This window comes from Bos mutus, chromosome 6 (genome assembly GCF_027580195.1).
Source record: "Bos mutus isolate GX-2022 chromosome 6, NWIPB_WYAK_1.1, whole genome shotgun sequence".
NCBI lineage: Eukaryota > Metazoa > Chordata > Mammalia > Artiodactyla > Bovidae > Bos > Bos mutus.
In genome coordinates, this window is record NC_091622.1 from 71,378,609 (window position 1) to 71,395,881 (window position 17,273).

Sequence of the window (17,273 nt, forward strand, 5' to 3'; positions counted from 1 at the left end):
TAATGCAGAGAAGTTTTAAATTTTGATGAAGTCCAATTTATTTGTTTCTTTTTGCCTGTATTTTTGGTGTCATATCTAAGAAATCATTGCTAAATCCAACATCACAAAGCTTTTTCCTTTTTTTTTCCTGTGAGTTTTCTAGTTTCAGCTCTTATGTTGAGGTCTTTGGTCCATTTTGAGTTAATTTTTATATATGAAATAAGATAAGGCTCCAATTTCATTCTTTTGCATGTGGATTTAAACAAACTTTTCCCATAGAGTCTAATAAAAATCTCTTAATAAAATTTTGAGTTGAGTTAAAATATAGGAATCCTTAGTAAGTTAGATTGATGTAGAACTGTTGGTTATTGGTTCTCCTTTCATTTTGTTGGTGGAGTATTTTAGCTGGTCTTCATTTTTCAGAAGAAAGCATTGATTACTCATAGTGTGTAGAATTATGCACCGCCTCCCACAAACACCAAATATATTTAGTTCCTAGCTCTGAGAACCTGTGAACGTGACTGTGCAGATATAATCAAGTTAAAATGAGGTCCTGCTGGGTAGGGTGGACCCTAATCTGGTAACTGGTGTTCTTATAAAATAACAGCGATTCAGATACAGAAGGCCCAGTGGAGAATGCCACATGAAGACAGAGGCAGAGATTGAAATGAAGTGTCTACCAATGCAAGGAACCCCACAGATTGCCAGCAGTCACTGAAGCTGGAGAGAGGCATGGAACAGAGTCTCCCACAGAACCTCTAGAAGGAACCGATCCTGCTGACAACCTAGATTTCAGACATGAGGCCCCAGAACTGGGAGGGAATGCGTTTCTGTGTTTTAAGCTAGCTAGTTTGTGGTAATTTGTTATGGCAGCATTGGGAAACAAATACAGACGTTGGTACCAGGAAGTGGGATGCTGCTGTAACAAACCTAAAAAGGGTCTTTGGAATTGGGTAACGGATACATTCTGGAAGGGTTTTGAGAGCCTGATAGAAAAGCCTTGATTACCTTGAAGAGACTGTTGGTAGAAAGGTAGACATTAAAAGTGAGGCCTCAGAAAGAACAGGAAAGCTGTAGAGATAACTTCTGTTATTTACAAAATACGTAAATCATTATGAATGGAAGTTGTCCAGAAATAAGAATGTTTCTTCCACTGCGGTCTCAGATGCACTGGAGGAACATGTTTTTGGATGCTGGAGGAAAGGTGATTCTTAGAAAATGGCAGAGGACTTGGCTGAAGTATGGTCTGCTCTTAGGAAAGTAGAACTTAAAAGTGATGAACTTGGATATTTAGTTGAGGAAATTTCCAAGTGAAGTGTGAAAGGTGCAGCCTGATTTTTCCTGCTGTTTGTAATAAGATGTGAAGGAAAGAGACAAATTGAGGAAGGAATTGCTTATCAAGAGAGGAACCAGGACTCAAGGATTTGGAAAAGTTCTAGCCTGTACAGATAGGGTGTTCTGGAGGCAGGAAAGAGACTGTGGCTAGACAACCTCTTGGTGAAGCAATTAGGTGAGTAACCCATAGATCCAGGCAGTCACCTCAGCAGAAACACTGCCAGCTTGGGCTGAAAGGGACAGAAATAGGATGATTGAAAGGAAGGCTGAACTCCTTGGATCTTACAAGCAGAAAACAGGTCAGTAGAGTTCCAGAGAATAGCAAGGAGAAAGAAGAAAGCCTTCCTCAGTAATCAGTGCAAAGAAATGGACAAAAACAATAGAATGGGAAAGACTAGAGATCTCTTCAAGAAAATTAGAGATACCAAGGGAACATTTCATGCAAAGATGGGCTCAATAAAGAGCAAATGGTATGGACCTAACAGAAGCAGAAGATATTAAGAAGAGGTGGCAAGAACACACAGAAGAACTACACAAAAAAGATCTTCACAACCCAGATAATGACATCGTGTGATCACTCACCTAGAGCCAGACATCCCGGAATGTGAAGTCAAGTGGGCCTTAGGAAGCATCACTACGAACAAAGCTACTGAAGATGATGGAATTCCAGTTGAGCTATTTCAAATCCTGAAAGATGATGCTATGACAGTGCTGCACTCAATATGTCAGCAAATATGGAAAACTCAGCAATGGCCACAGGACTGGAGAAGGTCAGTTTTCATTCCAATCCCAAAGAAAGGCAATGCCAAAGAATGCTCAAACTACTGCACAATTGCACTCATCTCATATGCTCCAAGCCAGGCTTCAGCAGTATGTGAACCATGAACTTCCAGATGTTCAAGCTGGTTTTAGAAAAGGCAGAGGAACCAGAGATCAAATTGCCAACATCCGGTGGATCATGGAAAAAGCAAGAGAGTTCCAGAAAAACATCTATTTCTGTTTTTTTGACTATGCTAAAGCCTTTGACTGTGTGGATCACAATAAACTATGGAAAATTTTGAAAGAGATGGGAATACCAGACCACCTGACCTGAGAAATCTGTATGCTGGTCAAGAAGCAACAGTTAGAACTGGACATGGAACAGCAGACTGGTTCCAAGTAGGAAAAGGAGTACGTCAAGGCTGTATATTGTCACCGTGCTTATTTAACTGATATGCAGAGTACATCATGAGAAACGCTGGGCTGGATGAAGCACAAGCTCGCATCAAGATTGCTGGGAGGAATACCAGTAACCTCAGATACACAGATGATACCACCCTTATGGCAGAAGTGTAGAAGAACTAAGAGCCTCTTGATGAAAGTGAAAGAGGAAAGTGAAAAATTTGGCTTAAAACTCAACATTTAGAAAACTTAAGATCATGGCATCTGGTCCCATCACTTCATGGCAAGTAGATGTGGAAACAGTGGCAGGCTATTTTTTGGGGCCCCAAAATCACTGCAGTTGGTGACTGCAGCCATGAAATTAAAAGATGCTTACTCCTTGGAAGGAAAGTTATGACCAACCTAGACAGCATATTAAAAAGCAGAGAGATTACTTTGCCAACAAAGGTCCATCTAGTCAAGGGTATGGTTTTTCCAGTAGTCATGTATGGATGTGATAGTTGGACTCTAACGAAACCTGAGTGCCGAAGAATTGATGCTTTTGAACTGTGGTGTTGGAGAAGACTCTTGAGAGTCCCTTGGGCTGCAGGGAGGTCCAACCAGTCCATCCTAAAGGAGATCATTCCTTGGGTGTTAAGACTGATGTTGAAGCTGAAGCTCCAGTACTTTGGCCACCTGATGCGAAGAGCTGACTCATTGGAAAAGACCCTGATGCTGGGAAAGATTGAAAGCAGGAGGAGAAGGGGATGACAGAGGATGAGATGGTTGGATGGCATCACCGACTCAATGGACGTCAGTTTTGGGTAAACTCTGGGAGTTGATGATGGACATGGAGGCCTGGCATGCTGCAGTCCATGGGGTCGCAAAGAGTCGGACACGACTGAGCAACTGAACTAAACTAAGAGTTAAAAACCTCTGATCTTCCGGAAAAGGGAAGAATAACTCTGAGAGTGACTGGGAGACCAGCAGGGCTGCTCAAAAGCTGGCGGGGCTGTTGCATTACCACAGGCCCAGACGGCATAGGCCCAGGGGACTGGACTCTTTCCTCCTCGACTCCGTAAGGCAGCACCACTGCCACTGTGGCCAAGAGGTGTGGCTGCCCTCGCAGGCCCAAAGGACAGAGCATCAAGATAGAGATCATTAATTTTAGACCCTTGAAATCTAATGAAATTTGCCCTGCTTGAGTGTCACCTTACTCTAGACCTACTTACTCCTTCAATTCCTTCCTTTTTCTCCCTTTCATAATAAGACTATTTTATTTCTTCTCCACCATTGTATTTTAGAGGGAGGTAGTTTGTTTTCTAGCATCACAGATCATGGAGGGAGAGGAATTTTGCCCCAGGATGGACCATTCCCAGAATCTTACCGTTCTGGTTTAGGTCAGATTTTGGACTTAAGAGTTGATACTAGAAATATTGGGATAGAATGAATGTATTTTGCACATGGGAAGGACTTGTGAATTTGGGGGAGCCAGAGAGTTGCTAGAATTATGCCCCCCCCCCCACCAAATATATTAAAATCCTAACCACCAGTACCTGTGAATTTGACCTTTTTGGAAATAGCACCTTTGCAGATGTAGTCAATTTGAGATGAGGCCATACTGGACTAGGTCAGGCCATAACCCAATGACTGGTATCCTTATGAGACAAGAGAAGTCTGGACACAGAATACACGAGGGAGAGTGCCAATTGAAGATGAAGGCAGAGATCGGAGTGCTGTGTCTGCAAGGCAAGGAACACTGAGGATTGGCAGCAGTCATAGGAGTTTGGAGAGAGGTTTGGAACAGATTGTTGCTCAGAACCTCCAGAGGAAGCCAATTCTGCCGACATCTGAATCAGACTTGTACCCTCCAAAATTGTGTGGCAATAAATTTCTGTTGTTTTAAGCCCTCCAGTAATTTTGTAGCAGTCCTAGGCCTCTAATACACTATTTCTATGTTTTTCTGTTATGAGTATGTAACTAAAGGAATGTTTCACAACCTCCTAATTCTCAGAAGTTGTTCTTTAGCTCTTCTGTTCTTTGTCATTGTTCATGTCTTATGTGGTACATGAAATTGCCTTATGTATATTTGGGGAAATTTTGACTACATTAATATTTGGAAAATCCAAATATTTTTCTGCAACTGTTGAAATGTATTAAAACTTCACATCACTGCATTAGATTTTTAATGTTGGTGATTTCAGTAAATACTGTGTAATAATTTAATTTTCAAATGTGGAATTCTTCCTAAACTCTAGAAGTAGAGCTTTATATTTATTTTTATTTATTACTCATTTATTTTAATAATTTCTAATTTATTTATTACTCCATTTTAAATATGGATCATTCTAGGAAAAAGGGTCTTATAAGTATTTCAAATTTTGCTCATTATTTCAGTTATTAAACTCATAAAATTGTATACTATTATTAGCTTAAATTTAATTATGACTTTCGGTATGTAATTTTAAAGCAAACTCCAGTTTTGAAATTCAAAATTTAACTCAAGGCAGTTGAGGAGTGGTAAGTATATATGTTTTTGATGTGTTCAGTTCAGTCACTCAGTCGTATCCGACTCTTTGTGACCCCATAGACTGCAGCACGTCAGGCCTCCCTGTCTATCACCAACTCCCAGCCTACTCAAACTCATGTCCGTTGAGTTGGTGATGCATTCCAACCATTTCATCCTCTGTCGTCCCCTTCTCCTCCCTCCTCCAATCTTTCCCAGCATCAGGGGCTTTTCAAATGAGTCAGTTTTTCACATCAGGTGGCCAAAATATTGGAGTTTCAGCTTCAGCATCAGTCCTTGCAATGAATATTCAGGATTGATCTCCTTTAGGATGGACTGGTTGGATCTCCTTGCAGTCCAAGGGACTCAAGTGTCTTCTCCAACACCACAGTTCAAAAGCATCAATTTTTCGGCACTCAACCTTCTTTATAGCCCAACTCTCACATCCATACATGACTCTTGGAAAAACCATAGCTTTGACTAGATGGACCTTTGTTGGCAAAGTAATGTCTCTGCTTTTTAACATGCTGTCTAGATGGTCATAACTTTTCTTCCAAGGGGCAAGCATCTTTTAATTTCATGGCTGCAGTCACCATCTGCAGTGAATTTGGAGCCCAAAAAAATGAAGTCTGTCACAGCTTCTGTTGTTTCCCCATCTATTTGCCATGAAGTGATGGGACCAGATGCCATGATTTTAGTTTTCTGAATGTTGAGTTTTAAGCCAACTTTTTCACTCTCCTCTTTCACTTTCATCATTGTTTTAACAAAGGGAGTTTATAAAGGAAAAATTTAACTTAAACAATCCCTATGTTCACAATCCTAGAACAATAATTTTCATCTTTGCATCTTCTATATATATATGAGATAGTTACCATGATTAATAATTATGCATGACTTATTTTTTAAGCTTTATATAGGTCATCTTTAAATAGCAGAGAACTTCTTGAGTGTATCTTAAAATTGTAAAATTTTTTAAATTGCAAAAATTGGCTCTTACAGTTTTATAAAGTGACATTGTAGCTATACAGATTCAAACCTTTAAAAGTATTGGGTTACTTTAATTTCATACTTATTTCTTTTTCTATTTACAGCACATGAATGCACATCATGCTTATGAATCTCAGATCTCATCAATGGCAAAAGCTATCTCTAGATTAGAAGAAGAGCTGAGACACCAAGAAGATGAGAAAGCAGCAGTGTTAAATGATTTGTCATCTCTTAGAGAACTTTGCATTAAGCTTGATTCAGGCAAAGATATTATGACCCAACAGTTGAATTCCAAAAATCTTGAATTTGAGAGGGTGAGAACTTAAAAAGATTGTCTTGTAGCATACTATTTTATTTAGCCCTACTCTGATTGTTTTACTTTACCATTCACTACCCAATATATTTGTTCCCCTGTAGAGCAGTGACTTCTGACTACAGGATTTTGACAACTAGATTTGACTATTAGATTCATTGCCAAGATTTCTTTGGCAAATATGATAATGAAGTTAGGTGCTATTTTGAAGCAGATGGGTACTTAGAACATGAGTCTTCTAATTATAGAATAGGAACATATCCCAGTGTATTTTCTGTTTAAGACTTATGTGAAGAATTGAGCAGCTTATTCCTCCCTATGTGGAATATTTTTCCTGATAAAAATTTTACTCTAATTTGAAAGTCGAGTAAGCTGAAACTTTGCATTCCTAAACTGAAGCGTTAAACAACCCAATGTGTATTCTTAAACATGAGTGTTTCCAGTTTTCACTCATTTGGTAGTAACTTTATTTTCAGAGACAGAGAAGCTTCAAAACTGGTTTGGCTGTGTAATGAGAATATATATATTTAATAAACCAGAAGGGCCTCCTGGCTGATAAAATGGTCACATTTTAGAGTTTTATGTTAATTACTCTTTCTTGACAAAATAATGCAAAAGAAAATTATTTGAGGGTTGGAATAGGTCTTATGGTCAAAATAAATCCTAACTAAAAATAACAAAGATTATTGTGAAAATGTTTTTTATTATACTTAAAAAAGGATTTTAGAATCTTCAGTCAGTGCTCAGAATAAAGCAACTGATGTGTGTATAGCTCTCCAGAAAGTATTTCAGAGTAAGTCTAAAATTGTACTGAGGTAATCTTACTTTGTTCTTGTAGGTTACAATGGAATTAGAAAATATAAAATCAGAGTCAGAGCTGTTAAAAAAACAACTGTTGAGTGAGAGACATACAATTAAAAACCTTGAATCATTGTTGGCTACAAATAGAGATAAAGAATTTCATTCCCACTTAACTTCCCATGAGAAGGATACAGAAATTCAGATACTTAAAGAGAAGTTGACCCTTTCAGAAAGCAAACTGTAAGTGTCATAATTCAACTTATATGAAGGAAATAGTCTGTCACAAATAATTTTTCAATGTGAGTAGTTTTTTGTAGACTTGTAACATAAAAAAAATGATAGAAAAATACTGGAGGAACAAAAAAAATTTTTTTTCAATTTTTGGGGAGAAGAGGATGGGAGTTGGAACAGTGGTAACAAACCAAAATATTTTGCTTATATAGCAGCTCCTATTGGAAATCCAAAAGAGACATCATGTTTGGAGATGGAATTTGTGTGTGTTCACTACAGAAATGGTACCCATGAAAGTGAATGAGTGACCTTTCGAAAAATGTCTACAGTTGAGGAACAGAGGAAAATCAGAGAAAGGGAGAACATTTCAGGATGGGGAGAGTTGGCAGTGTTTCATGCTATGGATTAGGAAAAAAACTTTGAAAAGCATGAAATTTGACCCTCATAAATATATGGATTACTTTTTAGGAGATTGATGATGGTGCCTTTTTAGGATGGAGAAGTTTGGACATATTTTTGGAAGAGGGAGTGAAACCCAGGATAGATAGTATAAGTAGAAAAATTAATTAAATTTATTTATTTATTTATTTATTTTTGGCTGTGCTGAGCCTTCAGTACTTTTGTGCAGGCTTTCTCTGAATTGTGGCCAGCAGGGGCTACACCTCATTGCAGTGCCTGGGCTTATTGCAGTGGTTTCTCTTGCAGAGCACAGGCTCTAGGTGCGCGGCCTTCCTTAGTTGTAGCATGTGGGCTCTAGAGCGTCGGCTCAGGAGTCATGGCACACAGGCTTAGTTGCTCTGTGGCGTTTGGGATCTTCCTGGGCCAGGGATTGAACCCATGTCTCCTGCATTGGCAGGCAGATTCGTAGCCACTGTACCACCAAAGAAGTCCCAATAATTAACTTTTAAAAGGAGTGAGAAATATTACTTTTCCTGAGGTAGGAGTCAAGAAAGAGCCAATAAAAATACTTTACGTTTCAGTGTTACAATTCATGTCTTCTCAAATTTGCACCTCCAGCATTGCTGGAGTGCCTAGCACATACTAAAAGCTCAATAAATGTTTGTTAAATAAATGAGATGAATGAAAAAGAAAACTTTGTGATGGAAATCCAGACGATTATGAAGTTATTGTTGAAAAGTCTTTTTTTATCCTTATATGTCACCTCCATTTGTTTTTATTAATAACAAAAACAAAATTCCGTAGTACTTGACTCTTTAAAACGGAGTATTTGTTACTTACTTACTTAATTGATTTTTTAAAATTTGTTTTTAAGAAATAGTCAAAGCCGGGAAAACACCATGCTCCGGGCTAAAATGGCACAATTACAAACAGATCTTGATGTTCTGAAAAGGCAGATTTCAACTGAAAGATATGAACGGTAAGAAAATATTTTTAACATTGGACAGTGTTTTTATTTATTCCCTATATTCTACTCCAAAAAGGCTTTTATATGGCTTATAAATAGCAAACTTTTCTTGGCATTAATATGGAAGATAAATTCCTTTGGTAATTTTTTCTAAAATGGCAATACATGTTGCATAAGATAATATCCCCATAATAAAATAGCAGAGTAGCAAGTATTGTATAAATAAACATTTGCTATAGCGTTCCTCAGGGCAAAATCAGGACATTATTTCAAAGGATATAGTTAGGGAATCAACAAAGTAGTAAGGATTCTACAAGAGCCAAAACTTTATGATCCAACAGGAAATTCCAAATACAAATTATCATGTAAGTGATGATCATAAGGGCAATTAAAAAATATATACTATATGCTATGTATGTATCCTATTAACTATCTAGTATTGTACCTATCTTATTTTTAGAAAATAATGTCACACAAATAGTAAATAGCAGAGCCAAGACCAAAATCTAACTATAAACCCTGTGTTCTTAATCTTTACAATATATTCCTTACTGGCTAGTAATTTTCACACTTATATTTCAGTTCATTAGCTTTATTATGTTGAAAAATTTAATTTCCAAGTGTTACAAATAGAAATGAGACCTGGTTTAACAGTTAGAATCCAAATCTAATTTGCAAATCAATTTGTCAAGTTAACTTTTCTTCCATTATTCTTTCCTACCATATTAATACCATAGACATCAACATATCTAGGACTTCATTCGCAAGTAGTGGTCAGATTGCTTATTTAGATCAACTTTTTGGGTTCTCTAATCTTACTCTTATCCATTTACATCAAAAACTTTTAAGTCATATGCAATTTAGATTATAGATGAAATTTGCTAGGAAATGAATATTTATGAATTCAAAGAGAGATGAAGCCTGAGATTGCATCTTTGTCATGAAAGCAATGTTAATTTCTTGTACTTTGGAAGATCAGTTTCTGAGCGTGCTAAACTGAATGTGTATGATAATTTTCATTTATTAATGACAGTTGATTCATGGGGTCGCAAAGAGTCGGACACGACTGAGCGACTGAACTGAACTAAACTGAATGACAGTTGAAATTCTCTTCAAGGGTCCTAAACCAAGCTCTTTATTTCTTTGGGTTAGAGACCCCCTTAATTCCTCTCCTTTTTCTTGTCCATGGTCCCCAAGAAAACCGCTACCCATGTAGCCATGTCTTTCCTTCTCTTTACCATCCAGCTAGGCCATGCATTCTTAAAGAGGCAGTATCATTACCACAGGGAACAATATGGGTTCTTGGGGAAAGAGGGAATGGCAAAAAAAACCTTAGGTGTTACAGTGATTTGTGGCCCTCTGAAGGGCTACAGTACATTAACAGTGTATCTGTGTATTAAAATTTGACAGAGGGTAGGAGAAGGAAATGGCAGCCCACTCCAGTATTCTTGCCTAGGGAATCCTGTGGATGGAGAAGCCTGGTGGGCTGCTGTTCATAGGGTTGCACAGAGTCGGACACGACTGAAGCGACTTAGCAGCAGCAGCAGCAGAACATCTAAGGGGACATCTAAAAATAAATTTTAGGGGATTATAAGGAAAAAAAGTTTATGAAGCACCTATCTAGGTAGAAATCCTAGATATTGAAAAGTTCAAGTCAGAAAGTCTAGTCCAGGCACTGAACAGCCCACAGTAGAGGTGGCAACATAGTCACTATGCTTCGTGGGACAGACCCAGACGTGGGGAAGGAAAGCATAAAAGAAAACAGATGATTTTACTTCTAACATTTGGGCATTTTGACACAGGAAGAAGGAAGAGGGGTAGATTTATGTGCAAGAAGTGGGAGAACTAGTTGCAGAGAGGGGAGGCATCAGCTTTGAAAAATCTATATTCAGAGGAGCTTTGAACAATCTCTTAAAGTACATATTCCTTTAATTGAAATCTTTTATCCACAACTTAAAAATTATATAATAAAGACATATGATTTAAATTTAGTAGAAATACTAATTAATTAAATAGAAATTATGTAACCAATAACAATAACAGAGCCTTTTATTTGTATACCACTTTTTGGTATAATCTCTTATTTTGTCTTTACTGACAGAGAACGAGCAATTCAAGAGATGCGTCGGCATGGTCTTCGCACGCCACCCCTTAGTTCTACTATGAGGTCTCCTTTACATTCTCCTGAACATATAAACTGATTATCAGAAAGGTATCTATATAGCACCAAGTACAAGCAAAACTACTAATAATCTCTGGTTATAAAAATTGCAAGAGTTGTTTTCTGTGTCGGTGGGGAAGAGATTGCCTAGAAAGGTAGTCGGGAACTTTTGGAAGTAATGGAATGTGCTGTATTGTGGTGGTGGTTACATGGGTGTATACCACTGTAAAATCTCATTGAACTGAACATTTATAATCCATGCATCGTATTGTATGTAAATTATACTTTAAAAATTAAAGGACAATATGAAATCTCACAGGGTAATATTTAATAAAGCCCCAGACTTAAGGTACAAATAACAGATAGTGAAAGTATAGACAAATACAGAAAATATTATTTAATATTGAAAGCTAGGACAGATTTTTTAAAGTAAATTATAGTATACATACAGAAATACATACAGAAAAGTGCTGTATCATAGTATATATAGCTGAGTGAATTTTTACAGATTGAACACACATATGCAACCTGCACTCAGATCAAGAAACAAAATATAACCTCTCTTTTGGGCTTCCTTCTGGTCATAATTGGCTCAGACAGTAAACAATCCGTGCCTGCAATGCAGGAGACCTGGGTTCAATCCCTGGGTTGGGAAGATCCCCTGGAGAAGGGAATGGCTGCCCACTCCAGTATACAGGCCTGGAGAATTTCATGGACTATCCATGGGGTCACAAAGAGTCGGACATGTCTGAGCAACTTGCACTTCACTTCTGGTTGTAATCCCTGCTCTGAAAGTAACTGTTTTGGTTATTCAAAGTATAAATGCCTTTTCTCTGTTCTGGACATTTTATAAATGAAATATATTTTTGACTTTTTTTCTTCAACAATACCTTTGTGAGATTCATTTATACTGCTGTGTTCTTGTAGATGGTTCAGTCTTGTTGTATCATATTCCATTGTGCAAACTTACACAGTCCATTTACTCATTCTGTTTTTGATGAGCATTTGATCATTTCCAGTTTGGGCTATTATAGACAGAAACATGATGAGCATTCTAGTACCTTATAGATACCATACATTTCTTTGGGGTATACTCTTAGGCATGAAATTGTTAGGTCACACTGGACACACATGTTCAAGCTTATTTTGGCAAGTCAGTTTTCCAAAGTGATTGTAAAGAGCTGAAGTATATTTGAGGAAGAGTCAAAGTGATGTGCTCATACATTGGACATGGGAATGAATGGGTCAGACCCAGAGTTTGAAAGGTAGGTGAAAGGTTGGTAGTCAAGTCTTATCTTGAAGAAATAGTAAAGTCAATCCTCTGTCCTTTTAAAAATTATATTTTTTGGCCTCTTTCAGTAGAAATATATAGAAAATAATTGTTTCCTTAGTGACTCAGGATCCTGATAAGAACATTAGTTATGTTCTATTCTTTAATATACTGATGTCCCAGGTTTATTAGTATTTGTAAGGCCTTCATTTAAATGATTTCAGATTGCTGTGCTTTTGCGTTTATTTATTTGATTAAAACATGTGTTTTCTTCTTTCATTTTGAGGACCACTTCCCAGTGCTGGCTGCAATCACTGTGTCCTTACAACTTCTAAGCTGCTGCATTAATTTGAATGTGATTAGATGGAGCGTCAGCTTTTCATTATAAAGCCTCTTGGCAGTTGTGTCACAAACATTTTTTTGTGCTTGAATCACAGCTGCATTTTAGTTCAAGGGTTGGTAAACTAGGGCCTAGGGGCCAAATCCACCCCACTGCCTATTCTTGTAAATTAAGCTTTATTGGACCATAGCCACACCCAATTGTTTGCATATTGTCTAAGATTGCTATTCTGCAGTGGCAGAATTGAGTAGTTGTGACAGAGACCCTAGGGCCCAGAGATCTGAAATATTTCTTACTAACTGGCCTTTCACATCATGTAGCCTCTGGAAAACTTACCTGTACATTCATGAGATTATAAGAGTGAACAAAGCAAGTAATTCCCTAGTTTTAAGAAAAGAGGCTCGACTCCAGGGATCTCCACACTATACTTAGAACCACTGATCTAGGACATAGTGGATACCAGCAATCTCTAAATCTGGGATGAATTAGGAAACTTTTTTTTAACTTATGATAAAATATAAATAACATGAAGTTTGCCTTCTTAACTGTTTTATAAAGTGTGCAACTCAGTGGCATTAAATTCACAATGTTTTACAGTCATCAGCACTACTTAAAAAAATTTTTTATCACCCCAAATAGAAACTCTTTATTGATTAAGCAGTAACTCTCCAGTCCCATCTTTACTTCCCCTGCCCCGATAACTTCTAATCTACTTTCTATCTCTAAAAATTAGCCTGTTCCAGATTTTCATCTAAGTGAATTTATACAGTATTTATCTTTTGCATCGGTCTTATTTCATTTAGGGTAATGTCTTCAAGGTTCATCTGTGTTGTAGCATGTATCAGAACTTCATTCCTTTCATCCCTAAATAATACTTATTTGTGTTTATTCTACATTTTGTTTTTCTATTCATCAGTTGATGGACACGTAGGTTGTTTTTACCTCTTAGCTATTCTGAATAATGCTACTGTGAGCATTTGTGTACAAGAGTCTGTTTTAGTGTGTTTTCATATCTTTGGGAGTACCTAGATTTGCTGGGTCATAGCCCATAGCAATTTGCTGGGGTCATAGTACCCCACCCCCGTACTCTTGCCTGGAAAATCCCATGGGCCGAGGAGCCTGGTAGGCTGCAGTCCATGGGGTCGCTAGGAGTCAGACACGACTGGGCGACTTCACTTTCAATTTTCACTTTCATGCATTGGAGAAGGAAATGGCAACCCACTCCAGTGTTCTTGCCTGGAGAATCCCAGGGACGGGGGAGCCTGGTGGGCTGCCGTCTATGGGCTCGCACAGAGTCGGACATGACTGAAGCAACTTAGCAGCAAGGTAGTTTTATGTTTAACTTTTTGAATACCTGCCAAACTTTTTCCATTTTCTGTTCTAGTAGATGTAGTTCAGAAAACATCTGCAATCATTAACAAATTCCCAAAGTATCCTAGTGATGTTGCTAATTGCTAACACATTTCCATTCATGTTTTCTAATGTTGTCACCAAAGCTAATTTTAAGGGGTTTCCCCATAAATACACATAAATGAATAGAAATACTCATATTAAGCCATATTTATAATTTCTTTAATAAATTATATAATCCAGTTTTACCTTTACTGTTTTGATTATGTCTTAAAAAAATGCTCACTGAGAAAACATAAAATATAAAAGTATAAAGAAGAAAACCAAAACCACTTTTTTTTATATTTTTTTATTGAAGTAAATGTACATAAGATCAAACATCATTTTGACCATTTTTAAGTATACATTTCTCTGGCAGTTAGTACATTGACACTCTTGTGCAAAAATCAACTTCACCATCAATCTCCATAACTTTTTTTTTATCTTTCCCAAGTGAAACTGTACTCATTAAATGACTCCCCAGTCTTCCCTTCCCCCAGCCTCTGGCAACCACTGTTAAAATTGCTGTCTCTGAATTTGACTACTGTTTGTACCTTATGTCAGTAGAATCATGCTGTATTTTTCTTTTTGTGACTGACTTATTTCACTTACTATATAATGTTTTCAAATTTAATCCAAGTTGGGAGTATGTTTTAGAATTCCCTTCCTTTTTGAGGCTGAATAGTATTCCATTCTGCATATGTAACACACTTCGTTTATCTGCTCATCACTTGGGTTGCTTCCGCCTTCTGGCTGTTGTGAAAATGCTGCTGTGAACCCAGATGTACATGTAATACTATAACTCAGAGAAAATAAGCAATTAGCATTTTGGTATATACTTCTTTCTTATGTTTGATTTGTAATAAATATGCACACATGCATAGACATATGTATATAATTCTTATAGAAATTATCTTCAAAATAAGTTTTTATCAGTTATTTTGTTTTGTTCTGGGGGGAAATTCTAAGATACTTGTAAAAATATTTGATTCTCCCTAAAACATGCTATTTTAAGACTCAGACAACATAATTTACAATACTTGTTTGTAGTTTTAAACCTAGACATCATATTAGCTCTTATTTTGGGTGAGTTTTCTCAATTAACATTCTCTGTTACCCTGTTCTTTTCACTGCGTATCATTCTTTTAGTACTCATGCTTTTGTAATTTAAGAAGAATATCTTTTAAAATAGAGAACAATACTTCTTAACTATTAAATGTAGCTTGTTTGTGGGCAAGTTTTTATTAGAGACTGTAATTTCAGTTAAAACATTACTGAATTTCAGTTTTTCATGAATGTACTAATTTTATCATTTTTTTCTTTAACCCATCTTTCTTCTCCCCCTTTTTTCAGAATGTTGGCTTTCCGTGAGTTGGAAAGGACAAACAGTAATGAAATATTTGAATTACTTGTTCCTGAAAATCATGAACATTGACACAGATTCTACCTCTGTCAACTTTTATTTAAATCAGTGAATATTTTTGTAAAAAATTTGGTTTAAAAGAGCTGTACTTTGTATAAATTTTTATACGTATGACAGAATATATATTCATAGTGCTAACTGATGTTATATCTGTATTTTTATTATTCCTGACTTAAATTACTCCTCAAAGTGTGTTTATACTGTGAATTAATTTATTGTTCACATTATGTTTTAATAATCTTTTTCTTAGGGAGCCATAATATGTGTATGTAAATATTCTTACAGTGCTTGTTTTTAAAGTGTATTTGGTTTCCATGTCTGTATTTATAACCCATATTTTTAATGCATTCACAAAGGATGATCAACTTTGATGCTAGGCTGTCATGTTTAACTTTTTTCTTCTAAATGTGAAATTATTTGCCAATTTGGTGTCTGTCATTGAGGGAATTATATTCAGGTCTTATAATAGCAGAGGTCTTGATAAAATAATGGTTATCATATATAATTTGTTATTACCAACTAGAACTATGATGGCAAAGATACATTCATATATTACATACAATATTATACTATTTTGGCTATCACATGAACTCTTCATATAATACAAATGCTGTCAAACTTAAACTAAATGCTATATTTAGAATTTTATATAACAATAGAACAGAAACTTGGGATATTTTTCAGTAAATAAAATTCCTCACTGTACTAATGTAAAACTTTGAGTGCAAAAGGATATGGGGTAAATACAGTAAAACATTTTGTTACGATTCCAATATACATTCAATAATACTCAGTTTTCTGCTTCTAAATCTGTGTGTTGTAACTTATCAGTCTTCCAGAATAGTATGTAAACACTGACCTATTGTGGCATATTAAATAGAAAGCAGCTTTTTACCATCAATTTCAAAGTTGTAACGTTAAGAATTTATATATATATACAGATATTAATATAAGAACATAAGTAAAAAAGAGATTGTCATACAAAAATGAATCGTGTTTGAACCATACACATTTGAAGAAAATCCTGTTCTTAATAGATTTCATTATGATTAAAAAAGAACTTAAAAACTAACATAAAATGGAAGACTGATTATTTATGATACATTTTATTTCTTCCTCTGGTTTAATAAAGTGAAGTTTGTAAATGTTTGTGTGTGCCCAGGGGTGAGCAGTGCTCTTTTTCTGAAATTAGTATTCTTTATATGTTTGCATTATGCCCTTTGCAGTCATTCAGTATGTACTGGAGAGTGATGGGGCTCTTCCACCATCCGTGCCATTTTATGTATTCAGTCTCCTGTGTGTGAATTCATGTATTACACCAAACGACAGTAGAAATGGGACTACTTACAATGTCATAAGAAAAATCTTTTAATAAATATATGTAAATAATATTTAAATATTAGTCCCCGTTTCCCCCAAAACAACAGCAAGACATATTTTGTTGAATATTTTATTTTAATGTTTTCTATAATTAAAAATGTATAGCTTGCCATAATTGTTATTTTCATAACCATGATATACAGTTTTTAAGTAGTTTTATCTTAAAATACTGAATGTATTTTATAGATTTTTTAATTTGTTTTAAAAAGTTTAAATTATGGAGCTTGACATAGATTTTCAAATAAACTTTCCAGTCAATTTATTTTCTCTTTCTTAAAAATAATTTTTTATAATGATAGCAGTATTCCTAATTCTAAAGTTAAGTACAATTTACTTATTCAAATCAATTTTTTTTTTTTTTCAAATCAAATTTTATCATGTTGGGATTTGGAGAAGTTTCTGAACTCAGATTGCAGGCCCTTTTTTTTTTTAGCTGACTTAACATTTATTTCCACTTAGTTCAAAATATAAGAAATGAAGTCAAAGTTTCTGTTTGAAATCCATCTACACAATGGTTGAACAGGCTTTGTGTTTATGTGTACAGTTTTCTCTCTTATAAATACTGTTTGTTGACTACATTAATTATCATTGAATATGCCACCTGCTACCTCACCTTATTACAGCCTATCAGACATCTGATCTCATACCCCTC

At 35.9% G+C, this 17,273-nt stretch overlaps 1 protein-coding gene across 2 annotated transcripts in view; it reads left to right on the forward strand.

Moving 5' to 3' along the window:
• Positions 1 to 16,869, forward strand: part of CEP135 (centrosomal protein 135) — a 75,556-nt gene extending 58,687 nt beyond the window's left edge. The window contains exons 22-26 of one of the 2 annotated variants that reach the window (XM_070372439.1): positions 6,052 to 6,261; positions 7,099 to 7,301; positions 8,566 to 8,670; positions 10,760 to 10,870; positions 15,172 to 16,869. In XM_070372439.1, coding sequence (XP_070228540.1) covers positions 6,052 to 6,261; positions 7,099 to 7,301; positions 8,566 to 8,670; positions 10,760 to 10,859 — 618 coding nt within the window. In that variant the 3' untranslated portion in view covers positions 10,860 to 10,870; positions 15,172 to 16,869. Of the gene's footprint in view, positions 1 to 6,051; positions 6,262 to 7,098; positions 7,302 to 8,565; positions 8,671 to 10,759; positions 10,871 to 15,171 lie in introns of those variants that run through there. The other variant, XM_070372440.1, reaches the window with a different exon arrangement.
• The last annotated feature ends 404 nt before the right edge of the window (positions 16,870 to 17,273 follow it).